This window comes from Schistosoma mansoni (genome assembly GCF_000237925.1).
Source record: "Schistosoma mansoni, WGS project CABG00000000 data, chromosome 4 unplaced supercontig 0032, strain Puerto Rico, whole genome shotgun sequence".
Classification (NCBI taxonomy): Eukaryota; Metazoa; Platyhelminthes; class Trematoda; order Strigeidida; family Schistosomatidae; genus Schistosoma; species Schistosoma mansoni.
Window position 1 is genome coordinate 2,174,747 of NW_017386017.1, and position 21,081 is coordinate 2,195,827.

At 35.8% G+C, this 21,081-nt stretch overlaps 1 protein-coding gene across 1 annotated transcript in view; it reads left to right on the top strand.

The window, feature by feature from the left end:
• Positions 1 to 21,081, top strand: part of Smp_179930 (syntaxin, putative) — a 41,218-nt gene that overhangs the window by 15,787 nt on the left and 4,350 nt on the right. The window contains exons 7-9 of the mRNA XM_018791181.1: positions 2,448 to 2,582; positions 11,726 to 11,863; positions 14,485 to 14,595. Coding sequence (XP_018645693.1) covers positions 2,448 to 2,582; positions 11,726 to 11,863; positions 14,485 to 14,595 — 384 coding nt within the window. The remainder of the gene's footprint in view (positions 1 to 2,447; positions 2,583 to 11,725; positions 11,864 to 14,484; positions 14,596 to 21,081) is intronic.

Consider the following 21,081-nt stretch of genomic DNA (forward strand, 5'->3'; position numbering starts at 1 on the left):
AGTATCCCTACCCTTCATAAGAAAAGCATTCCGTCAAAGTCGGTTACATAAACTTCAAACTTTATAAGAAAAAAGAGTTTCAGCAGATTAACTTAATTCATTGTATCAACCATTAGTCAAACTATATTATTATAAGCAAAGATGAATAGTGGCTAGCGGTGGAATCCAGTTTGACACGCGTTTCCTCCTATTTGGGACTTGTCAGCTGAATGTACCTTCATCACAGAGTTGATGTTCACTCTGGGACTTGAACCCAGTACCTTTCGCTTCAAACGCCATCGCGCGTCCTGGATTCCACTACTAGCCACTATCCATCTTTGTTTATAATGCTTGTGAATTAAGGCTATATCAAGGCAATATGCACAGTATGCACATATGCCAATAAGAGACTGACCAGTTGTAGTCCTAAACATCAATGGGAAGATTCAAACAAACAACACTAAGTGAATTGAAAACCATATTATTAGTTTTTACTTTGTATGTATCAATTCTAATTAAATTAAGAAAGTATATTATTTCTTTCATGTACAAACTATTAGATCAAATTAATATCTAATTAGTTTATTCATATACTACTAACTTATTCTCCTAAATTTCAAATAGCATTTTGCAAACATTAAATTATTCATGGCTGCTATGACCGATTATAATAAAACTCAAATTGATTTTCGTGATGCTAATAAAGCTCGTATCAAACGACAATTGGAAATAGGTATGAAGTAAATATACATGTCCATATATGTATATAGTTCAAATTCTTCATTCTATACCGTCCATAACTATTCTTATATCCTCGTCATTATTGGTGGTTTTGTCGTCACTATTTTTTTTATGGTTGTTGAATGGTGATTAGGTGACTTTGCAGCTAACACTAATTCACCTTTTTTAGTTGTTATAATCAGTGAATGTATATATTTAACAGTTAATATTTGTATTGTTTTTGGTTGTTTTGGTTTTGTTTATTTGTGCACACTGAACAATTATTGTAATTATCATTCTACTAACTTTGAATAAACTATTAAATGATTTTGATGGAGTTTTGTTCTCTGAGCTGGATGATTTGGTCGTGGAGCTTTCATCGTTCTACTGAACGACATCATCAGCACAAACTTCGGGTAGAAGTGACAGATTTAAGGTCAACAGGACAAGCTGTGAATCACATGTGGAGAAATTCAAACACTTCACTTTTACCCGAAGTTTGTGCTGATGATGTCGTTCGGAAGGATGATGAAAGCTCCACGACCAAACCATCCAGCTCAGAGAACAAAACTTCATCAAATTCACTCACCTGAGCTACAAATCTTTTACACCATCTCAAAAACTATTGAATGAATATGTAAAATCATCAAATGTATATGAAAGGATTAATCGTTTGATTTTTCATGGAGAGTGTTGAATTTAAATAGTTTACATTGCGAACTAACACTAGTTAGACAACTGTCGAACACTAGAGAGCATTCGATAGTTGTTTAGTTTTAGTATATGGATCTTCAACAGTGCATGTTTATTGCTTCACTGGTGATCGAACTTAGCATTTTCAGGTGTAATTATGAGCTCTTAACCTTTCGACTACTGTTGATACTTCTAACCTCAATCAATTTACGCTATTCGTAATCATGCTGTTAATGAATAAATGCCTAGTATCGAATTCAGTTGAACTCTACCGGTCACAGTTTGTGAATAGAACTCTAGGGATTGCCTAAGAAATGAGTAAATGATTATTATTGGTTTACAGCTTTATGGAGATTGTTGAGTTTCATAATGTTTATTATACTAGGATGAAATAGCTGCCCACTACTTCTTAGTTTTCAATGGTTTAGTCAATGTATGCTATAAAATGTTCACATCATCCGCATATTCTTCTCGATTATTTTATCTGATAAGAGTATTTCATGATCATGTACCTTGCTCGTATCAAGTTTTAGAAATCCCTTAAATCATTTAATGGTAGATATCATAAAACACATTCAATTTTCTTATCTATTGATATAAATCACTAATTTGTTATTCATTATCACAATTATATAAACCTAAATGAGTCTGTTTTCTAGCCTTCTACTTAATTACACACTTAACAGCTTCTCATTCATGTAAATGTATTGTTCATAAGGCCAATGTATATTTTTTTTACGTGGGTGATATCTTGTTATTAACTTTTTCTGGATGTACGTTTATGTTGGATGATGCTTATAGGACATATTAACTATTGATAACTACTATATTAAGTAGTATCTCAGTTATTGTTACTACAACACTCTCATGATTGATATTAAACTGAATTTGAAAAAACCTTAAAGACTAACAAACATTTTGTTGTTGTTGTTTACCTTAATCTTTTTAATGATCATTTTGTCACTTTATGTTTCAGCTCATTTAACCATCATTTAATTGTCTATGTTGTATAACATTCTTCTTTTCTCTTTTAACCTTTTTCATGTCTCATTCAGTTCCTCACTTTATCTAAAACTATCACAACCATTATGCATCAATATGGTCGTATACAGGTTGAGCATAAAGAACGTTGTAAAGCTTTATTGAAACGTCAATTAGAAGTTGGTGAGCTTGTTATATTTATACGTGATGTATAAATAAACCGATAATATTATTCTTAACTTATCATTGCCTTAAAATACACTTTTTGTGTATTCAATGTCAACAATTTCCAGGTATAAATATTTATTTATACCGACTGATAGAAAACAACGCAGATATTTTACATTGTTTTTCGCGTAAACGGTGAGATACTCATCTCGGGTGTTGTAGAGATTGCTGAATCTCATTGAAATCATGAACCGATATAAGTTGAACCACCATTGAGAGCTATAAACCATTGAATGGCTGTTTCGCCTTGGTGCATAACTCCTCAGCAGTGTGTATGCACGGTCCCCGTTACAGGGAACCGCACTCAAGGCTTTTGGTTTCATGCGCGGACACAACTTCCAAACCACTGAACCAGCATCCAATGATGTTAATGTCTAACTTCAATCAATTCATTACATTGCACGACCATCATTCATTGTCTTCGGTGCTTAACTACTTCATAATCGACACGAATTAACTCAGCTGGTCACTGGTTTTCACTAGAACTCCAGAGATTTCCTCTCGAAGATAGTCGCTAGTGTGCACATGATAATTGTCACTATGGGGTAGAGCTAAAGTGCGTCGGGTGTGAGAAAGTTGACCACTAAAGAGAGTGAAAGATGGCCACAGAATGTTATGGATAGGTTAAAGTTAAACTTCAACACTATAGAATGCCAGTTTGGTGGTTGTGAAGTCTATTCTGAAGGTTGTTGTCTTGAAATGATGTGGATGAATGTCAATACTGAATGTGATCCAATTTCCTGACACATTATCCTACAGTTAATTTACTAATGATGTAAAATTAATATATTCGCTTTAGATTCCTTCCCCTTTGTATAATAAAATCATTCATTTACCAGAAGGGGTTTTTGTGGAGATTTAGTATTTTCATAGTTAAAAGCGTGAGTCAATTGAAGACAATTGGTGAATAGTTGCTTAACTTCGTGGATTGTTTGTAGTTAGACATAAACACCATTGGATGCCGGCTCAGTGGTCTATCGGTTAAGTGCTCCGGCGCAAAGCTGGTAGGTCCCGGGTTCGAATCTCGCGAGTGCTGGATCGTGGGTGCGCACTACTGAGGAGTCCCACGATTGGACGAAGTGGCCGTCCAGTGCTTCCAGGTTTTCCTTGGTGGTCTAGCTTCAATTGACTCATTCATTTACATCTACTGTCTTCTGATTAACTAAATGGAATTAAACACTTCTCAAGGTTATTTGAAAAGTCGTCTAACCTCCTCACTTATTCTTTACATTCACTGACATAACTAGTATGTTATCGAAACGTAATGTTTGTTTGTTTTTAACTATTATTTACCAATAGTGTGTATTATGTTGGTTACAGTAACACCACATTTGTTTAATTTGGTGTTTTCGAATTAGGTGCATTTTGTTTCTCATAGAAATTATTTCTTAATGTCATATCAAAACAAACCAAATTATACTTAATTTCATGGTAACAACTTTCTATAAACAATATTTTCGGTATTTATTTGTTGTTTTGATTATAAAACTTTTGTTTTCTTTTTGTCACAAATGGTTTTTTGATGAAATGGTAACATTCTAATGAAAGTCAATATTAAGTGATTGATCAATAACATCAACCTAGTAACACTTACACAATTGGAGATAGTATCATATGATTATTATACACAATAGATATATGTTTAATGATCATTCATATATATATATATATGTAAATGATTCAGTACTACTTCTTGTATTATGATTGATTAACATCAAACTATCCTTTCAACTTTATATATTTATGTATTCATTTAGTTCTAAAACGTATTAATTATGTAAAAGTGATTATTAAAGAGAGTGAATTGATGGTACTACTCAATCTAGAGTGTTAATAGTAGGTAAAGAAGTGATTTTCATAGTTGAATGCTGTGAGTCTAATTGAAGCGTAGACCAATCAGGAGAAAATCTGGAAGCACTGGACGGAAGTTTCGTCCTATTGTTAGACTCTTCAGCAGTGCGCATCCACGACCTCGCCTCGCGAGATCGAACCCAGCCGTCCAGTGCTTCCAGATTTTCTCTTGTGGTCTAGCTTCAATTGACTCACGCTTTCAACTATGGCAATACTAAATCTCCACAAAAACCCCCTTCTGATAAAGAAGTGATTAACAAATAACTGGGTTTTTTTTGAAATTGTGAAAATAATCAAAATCAAGTCCAAATTCAGAGGTTGTTTTTTTTCAAGTTATTCACATGAAATAAAATCAAAGTTTGACTTTGAAAGTATTAAGTATAAAACTTATTAATCTGGGTAAGTTCTAATTGATATTATGATTACTATTATCATTATTATTGTAGTCAGTCGTCTACAATGTAAGACCAGGCACATATATTCATCGGTACAAGTTGCCACACTTCATTAGCACAACAAGAAGAACACCAAATTAATAGAAGGAGTTACTTCAATGGCAGTAATATATATATATATATATATATATATATGATGAGTATAATGAGTATGACCATAATAATATTTTGTAAAACTTTAGGAAGTCCCCCTCACTATGTTTTAATTTTTTTAAAGGTTAGAATAATGCAATTGTGTTTTTTTATCACCGTTTTCAATAGCTCAACGATCAGTTACAGATAATGAACTAGAAAATATGCTTGAATCTGGAAATCCACAGATTTTTACTCAAGGAGTAAGTACTTTTCTGGATTATGTATATCATTTTTTCTTTATAGAACACTTAAAAGTTTATAATAGGTGAAGTACTCTAACCATACTAATCTATCACTTCGCTAATAATCTAGCTACATCTCTATTATCTGTTTTATCTCGTTAAACATACTTATATTTATAAATTGTGATAAATAATAATGTTGTATAGTGGTAATGTAGTAGTTTAGCCAGTCAACGTCAACTAGTAGGTTTCAAGTTTGAACTCCAGCAAACCATCATCTTAGGTCACACTAAAATTAACCTTATCAATCCTCTCAACCAATAATTGGCTTATTCGAATCCTTTTTCATCTAATTCAGTTTTTTGTGAGACCTGTTAGTATCACTAATTGTCGTATAACTTATTTGGATTAAAACGGAATACATAAATACTTACTTGGTAAAACTGTCGGCTTTTTTAACCCTACTTTCAATTAATTCTATGAACCTGTCTCCACGTAGTTGAATGGTATTTCAGCACGAGTTGTAATTAAAATCTACTATAAATCTCTAATTATGTGAGTGAAGTATAAAAACTTGATTCCATATTATCTTAGATACTTGATCGAACTTAATCATCCGTCAAATTATCTGGGAGAACCATATCAATCATTTATACATGCCTAGTCATTCATTTAGTTAATTACTAACTGTAAAAAACTCAACTTTCAGTAATCACTATCACCTCATATCTATTCGTACATTAAATTAACGTTATTTAGCGGAAGGTTACTGTTTTCAAGTATCAACACTGTTATGCAAGTAATTTCAGTCGACGAGTTCTGAATAGGACGAAACACATATCCAGAATCCCACTATCAGCCAAAAATCCATCTATTCTAGGAAAAAACAGAACAAATAATAGTTGGTTAGTTTGAGACTAACACTTCCTGGTTTGACTAAATGATTAAAATATGGCAGATTATTTGATCAGAAAATATAATAACAATTGTTTGACTGGTTACTATGACATTCTTTTATTTTCATGAATGCTGTTTTGTTTTCCTATGGGTATATATATATATATATAATATGGTCTCATCAGCTATCTTCTGTATGTTTGTGTTGTATAGTACTTACTTACTTACTTACGCCTGTTACCCCTCGTCGAGGAGCATGGGCCGCTCACCAGCATTCTCCATCCAACTCTGTCCTGAGCCTTCCTTTCCAGTTCTTTCCAGTTAACATTCATCCTTTTCATATCTGCTTCTATTTCCGGGCGTATTGTGTCCTTTGGCCTTCCTCTTTTCCGCTTCCCTTCCGGATTCCAAGTTAGGGATTGAGTCGTGATGCACATTGGTGATTTCCTTAATGTATGTCCGATCCACTTCCAACGTCTTTTCCTAATTTCCTCTTCAGCTGGAGGCTGGTTTGTCCTCTTCCATAAGACGCTGTTGCTGATAGTATCCGGCCAATGGATGTTGAGTATTTTGCGTAGACAACTATTTATAAATACTTGTACCTTCCTGACGATGGATGTAGTAGTTCTCCACGTTTCAGCTCCATACAGTAGGACTGTCTTGACGTTCGTATTAAAGATTCTGACTTTGAAATCAGTTGAGAGTTGTTTTGAGTTCCATATGTTCTTCAATAGTAAAAATGCTGCCCTTGCTTTGCCAATCCTCGCCTTTACATCTGCATCCGATCCTCCTTGTTTATCAACGATGCTCCCCAGGTACGTGAATGTTTCCACCTCTTCCAGAGTTTCTCCATCAAGTGTGATTGGGTTGGTGTTCTCCGTGTTACATTTGAGAATCTTTCTTTTTCCTTTGTGAATGTGGAGGCTTATCGATGCGGAGGCTGCTGCTACATTTGCTGTCTTCATCTGCATTTGTTCGTGTGTATGAGAGAGGAGGGCTAGGTCATCTGCGAAGTCCAAATCATGTAATTGATTCTGAGCTGTCCATTGTATTCCGTATTTCCCTTCAGATGTCGAATTCTTGATAATCCAGTCAATCACTAGAAGGAAGAGGAATGGGGAGAGTAGACAGCCTTGTCTGACTCCGGTCCTTACTGAAAATGCATCTGTCAGCTGTCCTCCATGCATGACTTTGCACTGTAGTCCATCGTATGAGTTTTGGATAATGTTGACAATCTTTTCAGGAACTCCATAGTGTCGAAGAAGTTTCCATAATGTTCTCCTGTCCACGCTGTCAAACGCCTACTCATAGTCAATGAAGTTGACGTATAGTGATGAGTTCCACTCAACTGATTGTTCAACGATGGTCCGTAGTGTCGCAATCTGGTCTGTGCACGACCGATCCTTACGGAATCCAGCCTGATGATCCCTAAGTTCGGCGTCTACTGCGTCTTTCATCCGATTCAGCAGCACTCTGTTGAAAACTTTTCCTGGTACTGATAACAAACTGATGCCTCTGTAGTTTTCACATTTGCTCAGATCTCCTTTCTTTGGTATCTTGATGAGATATCCTTCTTTCCAGTCCATTGGCACTTGTTCCTCTTCCCAAATCTTCTTGAATAGAAGGTGAAGCATGTTTGCAGTTATTTCAATGTCTGACTTCAGTGCTTCTGCTGGTATATTGTCAGGTCCTGCCGCCTTCCCACTTTTGATTTGTCTGATGGCCATCTTGACTTCTTCGACCGTTGGTGGAGTGACATCTATAGGAAGGTCAGTGTGTGCTGCTTCGATGTTCGGTGGATTCAATGGGGCTGGTCTATTCAGCAGTTCCTCGAAGTATTCTGCCCATCTTTTCCTCTGTTCTTGAATCTCAGTGATTGTCTTTCCTTCTTTGCTTTAATGCTTTTCTTCACTTCCCTGTTTGCTTCTGCGTAGTCTGCTTGTGCTTTGACTTTCTCTGCTCGTGTTCGGCTGTTGTTAATTGCTAGTTTCTTGTTCTTCCTTTCTCGAATTTTGTCCAGGGTTCCCATAGAGATCCATTCCTTGTGATGAAGCTTCTTAGGACCAAGAACCTCCTGACACGTTGAAGTTAGTGCTTCTTTTATCTCTTTCCAGTTGTCCTCCAAAGTAGTTTCTTGTTCTTTCAGTAGATCCCGTAGAGCTTGGAACCTGTTGTTGAGAGTTATCTTGAATTGATCGAGCTTGTCAATATCTGGAAGGAAGGCTGCATTGAACCTTTGTAGTGCTGTTTGTCCAGTTGTCCAGTGTTTCTTTAGCTTCAGTTTCATCTTGGCCACAACCAGGTGGTGATCTGAAGCTATGTCAGCTCCTCTCCGGGTTCTCACATCTTCCATTGATCTTCGGAAATTTTTGTTGATACAGATGTGATCTATCTGGTTCTCTGTGGTTTGGTCCGGTGAGATCCATGTAGCTTTGTGTATGCGTTTGTGTGGGAATGTTGTGCCGCCTATAACCAATTTGTTGAATGCACATAGGTTTGCAAGTCTCTCCCCATTTTCATTTCTCTCTCCTAGTCCATGTCGTCCAATTACACCTTCACATCCTGTGTTGTCCACTCCAACTTTAGCATTTAGATCTCCCATCAGGATGGTGAGGTCCTTTCGTGAGCACTTCTCTATAATTGATTGCAGCCTTTCATAGAACTGATATTTATCATCGTCGTTGCTATCATTGGTGGGTGCATAACATTGGATAACGTTCATTGTGATCCCTTGCTTCTTTGTTCTGAATGATGCTTTGATTATCCTGGGTCCATGAGATTCCCATCCCACAAGTGCATTTCGTGCTTCTTTGGACAGCATTAGAGCAACTCCCTGAGTGTGTGGAGCATTTTCCCCTTCGTGACCGGAGTACAGCAGCATCTCTCCTGTACCTAGCCTTTTTTGTCCAGTTTGTGTCCAATGGGTTTCGCTGATTCCGAGTACTGTCAAGTTATATCTCCTCATTTCCATTGCTATTTGGCTGGTCTTTCCTGTCTCCCACATTGTCCGGACGTTCCATGTACCTATAAAGAGTGTTGCTCTGGTTGTTAGAAGGTGCATCGGTCTCGTGACTTCCGAAGAATTTCGGCTTTCATCATGAGACGTCATAATTATTCCTTCAAGTGCCAGGGCAGAGTTTAAATGGTTTGAATTATTTTTTCTGGTTAGCGTTTTTTTAGCGAGTTAGCTTTTCTACGGGATGGGGTCGCTAACCCCATGCCCAACCCTCCTAATTTACCCGGGCTTGGGACCGACAGTAACTCTAGAAGAGCTACAGGCGGAGTTGTGTTGTATAGTACGGGGAATTAAATTCTTATTATCAATTACATTTTAAACGAAAAGCAAAATATATATTAGTGTAGAGCTTTTGCAAGGATCTAATCAAAAAGCAGTACTTCTTCGTTCGAAATGTAATTTTACAGTTACTTTTTCGTCATGACTTTACAGTTATTTATGCTCGATTTCGCGAAATGATCTTAGTTAAACAACCATTGAGAAGCAGGAGATATTGAGCACCTCTTTCGTTCGACTATAGGACTGCTCAGCAGTATTCATCCACGACAAAGTGCGGACCGAAGCCAGAACCTACAGGTCTTTCTGTAAGCGCTTAACATCTGGCCAACATCCACTGGTTTATATTTCCTACTTCAATCAATCCGTTTTTTCGCACAACCATCGTGAATGAAAACTTCTGAGGAGTCCTATACTGGGACAAAACAGTTACCGAGTGCTGCTCGGTCTTCAGTGGATGTTAATATAGTATCAGTCCGTGACATAAGCTATAAAACTGAATAGTATATACAGACCTATTGTAAGTGGTTCATATACTTCACTTTAATAGTGTAAAACCCACTTACTTAGGATTGTTCCATAATAATATCACAACTTCGACAACTGATTATGAAAACGAAGTCGATTGATTCATCAAATAGTGAAAACACGTTTGATAGTGTAAACATTTTAAAATGAATTCTGACATGTAGTTCAACTGTCAACAGATTACACACTATCTTGTAACAGTATTGACAAAATATTTTTCATAACATATGAAATAATAACCGTTACGTAGGAGAAAGGAGGAGAATATTATCATTGCACAATCAGTCCGTCAGTTACAACGTAGAACTTCGTACGTAATTACATCAGTTCGAGCTGCCATACCACATTAGCACAGAGATGCAGTTGTCGATTCAAATCCCATAGTGGTAGAAGTAGTAAGAGCATAAGCAGTAATCGGAAAGATTAGGGTTTGAAGATGTTATTGAAGGAGTATAATCCAGGGAAAAAAATTTGAAAAGAGAAAAAAGATGGAAAATTCAGAAGATTAAAATTTGGAAGAACACAAAGAGTGGATGCACCTTCGCCATTGCAAACGATTTTGAGCCATGTCATTCAAGGTCTCTAACCATCGATTGCTATCATCTCGCGAATCCCAACCATGTAATCTACACCTACCAACATGGCTCAGTTCACTTGTCAGTGACTTCATGTATTTGTGCCATGTTTTGGTCTGGCCGCCCCTAGCTTTCTTCCAACCTACTCCTACACCATAAAACATCGCACGTCGGGACAGTCGGTGGTTGGACGTACGTAGCACGTGTCCCAGCCATCTCAACTGATGAAGTTTCACTACTTCGTCAATCGATTTGCCATCCTTACCTAGTACCCGTTTCTTAACAACTACATTACTTACTCGGTGGTCCCAGGGTATACGAGCAATGCTTCGAAGACACCTATGATCGAATACTAGCAGCCTACGAATATCCTCTACTCTTATCGGCCATGTTTCACTGCCATAAAGTAGGATGAAACGAACTGCTGCACAGTAAACCCGTCCTTTGCTTGCTAGACGGATGTCTCGCCTACGCCATAAATGACGCAAGTTGGCGAAATCTAGACGAGGCTTCTGTATCCGTGATGCATTGCACAATAATACAAAATGTATAGAAAATTTAGAAGGAAATAATAGAAATTCTGTTTAGATCCGCTTATGTCTATGACTAATGAATGGAAAGGGGCTGTACACATTTCTTTTGAACGCAAACATCTGGTTTGTGGATATGAATGGTGACAGCCTCTACAGGATCCAAATAACGGACACGTAGACCTTGGGGTATATATATTGGAACAAAGTAGACAAATTACGAAGCTTTATTCAAATCTTCTTGAATTTGTTCAATTTTGTTTAATTAAAAAGGAATAGAACTCTTACTGTTGTCTTCCGTTTGTTCCTTTTGATCAACCAAACAACATTATGTTTTGAAGATAAGATAACAAACTTGCTAAATTATGCTATCCATATAACTGGCTTTATAAAATCTAATTGAGTTGATAAACACACATAGATGTGACGAATTCAATGGATCTGTCTTTGTTTTCAGCTTTATTTATTGAACGATTGCAAAATACAATATTCAGCTTCATTGTTGTGAACATTTTCTTCAATACCCTTTTGTAATGGTTGTGTTCATATTCTCACAAGCCATATCGATTTCTTTTTTTTTCCTGTGTACATGTACTTATTCACTTATCATGTATCTTTTAAATAGAGAAATGGTTACAGATTCACTAGATTTGTTTTCCTATTTTCATTATTTATTTAGATTATAACAGATACTCAACAAGCACGTCAAAATCTAGCCGATATTGAAGCACGTCATGAAGATATAATGAAATTAGAAAAGAGTATTCGAGAATTACACGGTTTATTTACCGATATGGCTGCATTAATTGAAACACAAGTTTGTTGATTGTATATTAAATGTGTCCACCTTTTGTCTATTCGTCTCGTTAGCAAATTAGTTTAACTTAAAACTCAAGTTTATTAGATTTTAAAATGTAATAAGAATTCATTTTAACTTAAAATTGTGATGTCGATATTCTCTGAATTAGTTTTTTTCTCTATTTACTTTGATATTACACAAAATAAAAGCATCAACTTCAGTCAATGACTTACTTACACCTGTTACTCCTCGTGGAGAAGCATACATCGCCCACCGGGATTCTCCATCGAACTCCGTCCTGGACAATCTTTTCCAGTTGCTATTGATCATTTTCATGTCTGCTTCTAATTTTTGACGCAGTGTGTTCTTTGGTGTTCCTCTCTTCCGTTTCCCTTCAGAATACCAAGTTAGCGCTTGCTTCGTGATGCAGTTTGATGATTTCTGTAATATATGTCCTATCCGCTTACATTATCTTTTCCTAATTTCCTCCTCATCTGGAAGTCGGCTTGTTCTCTCCCACAGTAGGTTGTTGCTGTTGGTATCCGGCCAACAGACATTCGGTATCTTCAGTGGACAGTTGTTTATAAACACCTGCAATTTTTTGATGATGGTTGTAGTACTTCTTCAATGGCTACTTGATAGATTTTCGGAATTTTGCTTTGAGATAATAATGCTTGTCACTTGTCTTAATGAGTATTATTTCTCAATCACTTCACTCTGGTTTCTATTAATTTAAATATGGATTAAATCTATGTAGTGAATTAAGGGGATTCCAAGCCCCCATATACCCTGGCACTACCGAGGGTTGTGAGAGTCCACTTTTCCTCTCCAGATGCTTCCTCATGGCTACGCGTATACAGCCACTGCCAGCGAAGTTCCAATCACTACCTTCTCATAGCGTGAGGGTTTCCTACGAAATTGAGAGGATAAAAAGTGAATGTCCGGCGATTTAACCGGGTCGGTGGATATGGAGGATCCATGTAAGAGAATTGGAATACCTAACCAATGGTGCATATGTGATCCAGTATCCTGAAGGAAAAAATGGCGTATGAATCAATCGTTGGTCATCGGCTATCATGGGACTGCATCTCGAAATATTCGAGTCAGGATAAACAACGCTTATCACGGACCTTACCAGCTGATTATGAAGAAAAGAAAACTTGGTGAAAGTCACAAATGATAAAATAATTTATACCTTTCAAAGTTTGTCGTGATTATTTACTGTTTACCAAGTTTTGCAATATAGGCATATTTTATCACTGTCCAATCGTAGCTTTATACATTGACTTGAATGTAATATTTGTTTATATCGATCGAGAATTTTTGTCAAAATGTGTCGTTGTGTGAAAAACTACGAAAACTTATTGGTCTTTTATGAAGATTCTCGTCGGCTCAGCAAACAAAAACTATGTTGTGTTAGTAGAATGTTTCATTCAATTACAAACCTCCTCAAATGATTTAGTTAAAACAGTGTTGTGGACATGATTTTGTAACTTCCATTTTCTAACTCACTGTTGTCAGTCCAGGTAACACAATTAGGAGTTCTTTTGAAAATGCGTTAAATATGTTCCAATAATGATATACAAGTAACAATGTGTTGGGATGATCCTGCAAATTTCTCGCAATTGACATGACAAGCTCATGAAACATTAAGGAGCATTTTATCCAATCAGCGTTTGATTAGAAGTTTCGTTAGAAGCAGCGAAAATGAAAAGTCACATGTAGAGATTCTGATTGGCTGATTAATACACTGCTACTATGTTTAGCAGTATTCTAGAATTTTCAGGGAAACCCAAGGACTTTTAAAATACTATAAAAACCCTATATTTTCTGTACAAAACGAACCTTTGGAGTAAAGTGCTTCCCGCATATTTTGTGCCTTTTCTCTTGTGTTCAAGTTGCTGTGTAGTTCTAGCTTGGGAGTAGAAGACTAGCTTAGGATCTGAATATAGCGTTCAACCAGTAAGACGTATCACAATGTCGTCACTGGTAACTTTGATGTTTAGTCACAGAAATTTGGACGAATAGCTAACTATAGTTAATACGCACTAAAAAACTACAAATTGGTCAGCATTCCATCTAAACGATACTCTTATGTATTAGTAAGAGTTTGTTTTTTCCCGTTACTGATAATCGGCACTGCAATTAATTTGTCTTTATTGTTACATATATCTGAGTGGATGTTTCAGTCTTGGTTTTTGTTTATGAGATTTTTGTATATCTGAATCATGATTAACAATTGAATCTAGGACACCAATTCCTTCCTCTTTAATAATCGTCACTTAGATGTACATTTGTTCGAATGTTTACCCTGGGACTTCAACGCAGTATTTATTATTCAGTACTCAACACATTGTCTATTAACATACTGAGTCCAGTTATAGGAAACTATTAAACTGGTATTTACTGACTAGTAAGTGTTTTCATTTTCCCGTTTTTATGACATTTATAATTTCACTACCAATCACAATCCGAAGACTATAATGACCCATATTTTATATTCTCTAGTAATAAGTAAGCTGTTTTAATGCCATGTTTGGAACTATATTAAAATTTCAGTTATGTAGTATACGTAAATAACTATTTACATATGTAGTTGATTACCACTTATTTTCTACCCAAATTAATTGATGTCTTAGGGTGAACTCGTTGATCGAATCGATGTCAACGTTAAACAAACACAGGATTATGTTGCTGAGGCTCGACAGGAAACTAAAAAAGCAGTTGTATACAAGAAAAAATCTCGGAAAGTAAGTTTGTCCCTTCCCCCTACTCCCTTATCGTTTTGCCGATTTTCTTTCATGAAAATAATCAAATAATAAATTATTTTTATTGCCTGATTGATTTTAATGATTGAATGAGCGATATCATCAAAGAATTTGTTTGCATTGAAATAACAAAAGCATGAGTTAAATTCATTTATTTTAGTTATTTCAATATTCCCGTTGTTGATGTTAAGCTCTCCAAGTGATCACTCTCTTGGCGATAGGACATCTTGTGCGGATTTCAGACGAGTCCCCAATAGGACGAACTGCATATCTTGGCTTCCACTGTTACTTACTATTCAACTCTGCTTAAAATGGTAGTTTATTTAATAATAGTGATGAATTGTACTGTTTGTTTAATCCATTTTGGCTAAGGAATTATGAAAATTTTTCTATAAATTAAGCAGATTAACTTAATCCCTAAAAATTTTCATGTAGCTCGAACTGTAGTACTAATTCCTGAACACAGGCGAAATTTCTTTAGTCAAACTATTACTCTTTGTTCTAATACTCTATTGTTACGTAATTACCTAAATGTCGTAATCATTCATCTTGATGTTTCAACTACGGAGTTTTTTCTTTCTTTGTAATGACAGTTACTTTGATGTTGGTTTGTTCTCTGAGCTGGATGGTTTGGTCGTGGAGCTTTCATCGTCCTTCTGAACGACATCATCAGCACAAACTTCGGTTACTTACTTAGTATGTATGACTCAATAGTATAACATCTCAAAATTACACATGACTATCGGATTGTATACGTAAATTTTATTGAAGCATATGTAGCATTACAAATTTTTTTATATCACTGATTCCGGCAGCCCGAGTTCGTATCTTGGCGAATAAAAAGCCCCCAATGTGCTGGTACGACCGAGAGTGGGGAGAGTTCACTCTCCCTCTCGAAATGCTCTCACATGGACACGCGTATATAGCCTCTGCCAGGGAAGTCCTACTCATTGCTTTCTCGTGGCGGGGGTGTTGTTTATGAACTTGAGAGGACGAAAAGCGAATGTCCGGCGATTTAACCGGGTTGGTGGACACGGAAAGTTCACCTAGGGAAGTTGGAAAACCCTGATTCCAAACCAATGGTGCACATGGGCTGACTCCAGTATCCTGAGGGAAAAATGGCGTATGCATTAGTCGTTGGTCACCGGCTACCATGGTACTGCATCTCCTTACGATGCTCCACTGCCTTTTGGATTAGACCTTCAAGTCAAAGGCTCTGGGTGTGGCCCCTTAAGAAAACCACCTGCTTCAGTTTGGGCACCCGGGCAGTATCACGGCCCTCACACAAATCGAATGAGATTTGTGTGGCGCATGTTTATCTGGTGCTTCCTTGTACCAATATTTATGTGTTTAAATAAATAAATAAAATAAACACTGTACCATAGAAAAGAAACAGTTTATGGATTTTATGTTCATTCAAACTTTAAAATGGTTACTATCTGTTAAAATGTCCAGATATTCATTTATATTTACATGTAGATTTGAGCAGAATATTAACACAGATACAAGTGGATTCAGCTGATAAGTTCCCCATATAGTACGGAATGAATGTCTAGAATTCCACTGTTAACTACAATCCATTTTAAATAAAAGAATGTTAGTATTTGTAAAACAATAGATATATAACTAACAGTTCAATGTAGATAGATAGTTACAAAAAGCGAAGTCATGTAACTTTGAACGCACACTAAGCTAATACAGACTGGGAAAATTGAACTACAAAAGTTTAGAATGTTTTACTAAGTTTATGTTGAACATTTAATAATCTATATGATTGAAAGAATAAAGGGTGAAATTATTGTTTATTGGTAACCTTTAATAATTGTTAAAATGACTTTGAGAAACTATAAGCAGAGGTGAATAGTGGCTAGCAGTGGAATCCAGAACACGCGTTCCGTCCTATTTGGGACTCGTCGTCTGGATGTACCTGCATCTCACAGTTGATGTTCACTCCGCTTATAATGCTTGTGAATTAAGGCTATATCGAGACAATACGCATAGTATGCACATATGCCAATAAGAGACTGACCAGTTTCAGTCCTAAACATCAATGGGAAGATTCAAACAAACCATTCTAAGTGAATTTGACTTTGAGAAAGTTATATCAATTTTAAGCTAATTAGAAAACATAAGTTATACGTGAATACTTCATTGCATAAAATCCTTAAGAAATAGTTAGGAGTTAAGATTAAGATCAAGATTTATAGTTAAGATAAGCAACAGTGGTTAAGAGTTCGAAGTAATGTTTATGAGTTGAATGAAAAATGCTTTGTAGCCATACGGATAAATACTTATACAGTTCTTTGATTTCATCTATCAAAGACCTTTAAGCTACCTATGGAAAGCCGTGAATTTTGGTTTCCATGTTTTATTCTTCCCATATAATCAATTTTAAACGTCTTATTTAGTTGTATATCGGTAAGTTTTACTTGTGTTTTGGTCAGAACTAAATTTTCTGTCACTACGTTATGAATCGCACACAACAATCGCCCTTTTAAATCATTCATCAGTGAAGTATACCTTTATCGATGATCAAGATTCATATATTTACATCCTATTTCGAATTCATTAGATATTAATCGCTAGGGTTGTAACTGTAAAAGACTGCTCACTTGTTACTCTTAAACTCTTCATTTGCACTATTGTATGACGGTTTAAATATTCAACTTTTACAGTTAACGAAATTTTCCTGTTTGACACTATGATGACTCAGAGGTTAAAGCAGGTCAATATTCAACTACTATGTGTTGCAGTATTGAACTACCATCCATTAACATCCGTGTATAATTCAATGCGAATTATTTAGGCTTATACTTATTTACACTAAGTTTACTCTTTTCCACTTTGCGTTCGTTATTTTCACTACTGTCTGTTGTAACCAATGAAGACGCTTAAAAATATTTGTTGAATTACATTTTTTTCTTGAAGCCCAATGTTTAACACTTTCGAATTTCAACCATTTATAGTCTCAGGTTCGAACCTGCCTTCATCTATTTCTGTTTTGGCAATCGGATAGTGTTGTAGTGAACGTAGAAGTCGAGTGGGGAAGACCAATTTATTGTTTTACACAAAATTACAAAATGTTTACCAAAAATATGAAAGTCATACATTAAATACTTCATTTGCACATCTTCCATCTTCTTACAAACTTCATCATCCCTTCATTCCTGTTGTTATTACAATTACTCTCTGTTAACATTTCTGGTCTTTGCAAATCGGTCTTCTCAAATTTCTCCTACCAGATATTTCACTTCTGATTGGTGTTGCATACTACTTATAAATAGCATACACCATAGTATCATATTGACAGTATAGTTTGAAGTGAAGTACATAATTCTGTATCTGATAAACGAGGTAAATAAATAATCAACATGATTTATGAAATATATGATCTATTTCCACTGGATAAGTTCAAAGATTAACATCTTATCAGAAGGGGGGTTTTAGGGAGATTTTAGTAATTTTATGTAGTTGAGATCATGAGTCAATTGCAGCTAGACTACCATGGAAAACCTGGAAGCACTGCTGAAGAGTCCCACGATAGGACGAAAGGGCCGTTCAGTGCTTCCAGGTTTTCCATAGTGGTCTAGCTTCAGTTGACTCATGATCTCAAGTATATAAGATTAACATCCTAGTTGAATAATTGTAACAACATCCAGTTACGAAATATGTAATTCATTGTTGCGAACAAATTTTTTTCGAAGATAAAAACATCATTTTCTTCCTTTCTGCTATTATTATAAACACATAAATAGTCCTACTTGACTCCTGTTTCGGTCTGGGCACCCGGGCAGTATCATAGCCTTCACACAATTAAATAAAATGACAATTTTTTTTGTGTGGCGTATATATATCTGGTGCCCCCTTGTACCAATATTTATGTGTTCAAATAAATGAATAAAAATCCTACTTGACTAAAACGACTCTTAAATAAAGCTCTCTACAATCATGAATAGTTAAAACAAAAATGGCTAACAGATGTAGTACATTTTATTGGATTCGTATTAAATCAAGCTTTTCTTTCCCGAATATATGATTTCAGTGCACACTTTGTTGTTAAACTAATAATGTGTTCCTTAATATTCCTGTAATCGAAAATCTCTGGATAAGAATAGCTTTCCAAAGAACTTGGTCTCTGTGATTGTTGTTTTTTTCCAAGTTGTTTGGAAGATTAATTTATTATACTGGAGTGACAGTTAATAGTGTACAAAACCTGAATTTTAGTAGTATTTTTAATTTATAAAAGATTTTTCAGTATCGCTAGTAACCTGGTCGACAACAATCAGATTCAAAACCTTGTTTTATAACCCATTGAGTAGGGTATTGGGCTTGTAAACTACATAATGATATAATTATTCGCAATTACTTGATATCTTTATATTTGATTCAAGAAGATTCATGGATTATATCACAAACTAGCCTTGAATACACAACCATTAGAAAACAGTAGGTATCAGACAGTTGTTTCATCCTTGTGTGGAAGTTTTTACCAGTTTTCATCCACCACTCCGCGGGGTTTCGAACTCAGATTCTATGGCGAGCGCTTAACCATTAGACCGTTCAGTTGGTAACCAATGGTTTACATTTCCAACTTTATTGTGATATACATTCCTCAACCAGCTTCCGACTACTTCACATCCTATTTGGTTAACTGTTACCGGTTACTTACTTCACAGACCGCTTACTTTACTTTTACTCCCGTTTGTATCTATACTTACAATAGTCAGTCTTGTTTCATGAATATTGTTTATCGAGCTTTTTATCACTGTTGTCATTAATTTCCGTAATCACTACACATTCATGTAAAATGTATCGTTTGTGTTGTACTTTCTTGATGGAAAGACTTTCATTTCAGATTTAATATCCTTACTTCAGTTGGTTAAGTATGCAAGTAGATGTTGGGACCAACTATCTTCTTGATATCACTTTTCAATTACATAAACAAAAAAAGTCAGATGGTAACAATCGTTCTTCTATCTATTGTGTTTCAGTATAGACAGTTATTACATAATCAATTAATTACATGATTTTTGAATAGAACTAAACATATGACTTAATTAGTCATATATATATATATAGGAGTTGTAGCATTTCTATATTTGTAAATTAGGTTCATATAATGGCGAATGATTGCACAGTTGAATGTATTCAAGATTCAACTATTAATCAATGTAAATTTATATTAATAAATAGAGTATCTAAACAAAAGTTTGCTATATGCTTGGTGTATAATAAATCTTTATCCATTTATCAAAAGGGGGTTTCGTGGGGATTTTAGTAATTTTGTATAGTTGAGATCATGAGTCATTTGAAGCTAGGCCACCATAGAAAATCTGGAAGCACTGGAGTTCTAGTGAGAAGTCATGACCAGTGGGGCTAATCAATGTCAGGTAGAGACAGATATCTACCTCAGTACAATGGAAGTTGGTCGCGCAATTTCATGGATCGGTTGAGATTAGACATTGACACCGTTGGATGCTGGCTCAGTGGTCTATCGGTTAAGTGCTCTGGCGCGAGACTGGTAGGTCCTGGGTTCGAGTCTCGCGAGTGCGAGATCGTGGATGCGCACTGCTGAGGAGTCTCATTATAGGACGAAACGGCCGTCCAATGCTTCCAGGTCCTCCATGGTGGTCTAGGTTCAATTGACTCATGATCTCAACTTTATCCAGTTGCCTTTTTTAACTTATTCTTTGCACCAAGTCAAATTAATTTTAAGTAACTATTAAGAAAATTTAATTTATCTCGATTTTTCATATCAGGAGATTGAATTTTCATCAGTTTTTACTGGTCTGTGTACACCCTTTCCAGTAATAATATTAAAATTTTACATCTTAAACAAGTTAGTTACTATATGAAGTCAGTAACCGAGCAAATAATGTGTTAGGCTTTTAGGACGAAAAACATTTGGTTTGAGTCCCAATGTGAATACCTACACTGAAATGTAAGTACATCCAGCTTAAAAGTCCTAGATAGAATGAAACGCGTATCCTGTACTCCAATGGTGCCTACAATCTGTTACAAATAATTGCAATCATGATCCGATTCAAGTTAAACCATAATTAAAAACCTACACTTATTGTTGTGCAAAGATATATGTATTTTGACTACTTAAACTGAATTAATGGTAATTATAAGCAAAAATGGATAGTGTCTAGCAATGGAATACAGGATGCACGTTTCGTATTATTTGGGACTCGTTAGCTGGATTCACCTGTATCTCAGAGTTGATGTTCACTGTGGGACTCCAACCCAGTACCTTTCGCTTCAAACGCCATCGTGTTATCCATCTGATGAGTCCCAAATAGGATGAGACGCGCGTCCTGGATTCCACTGCTAGCCGCTATCCATCCTTGATTATAATGCTTGTGAATTAAAGCTATATCGAGACAATACGCATAATATGCACATATGCCGATAAGAGACTGACCAGTTTCAGTCCTAAACATCAATGGGAAGATTCAAACAAAC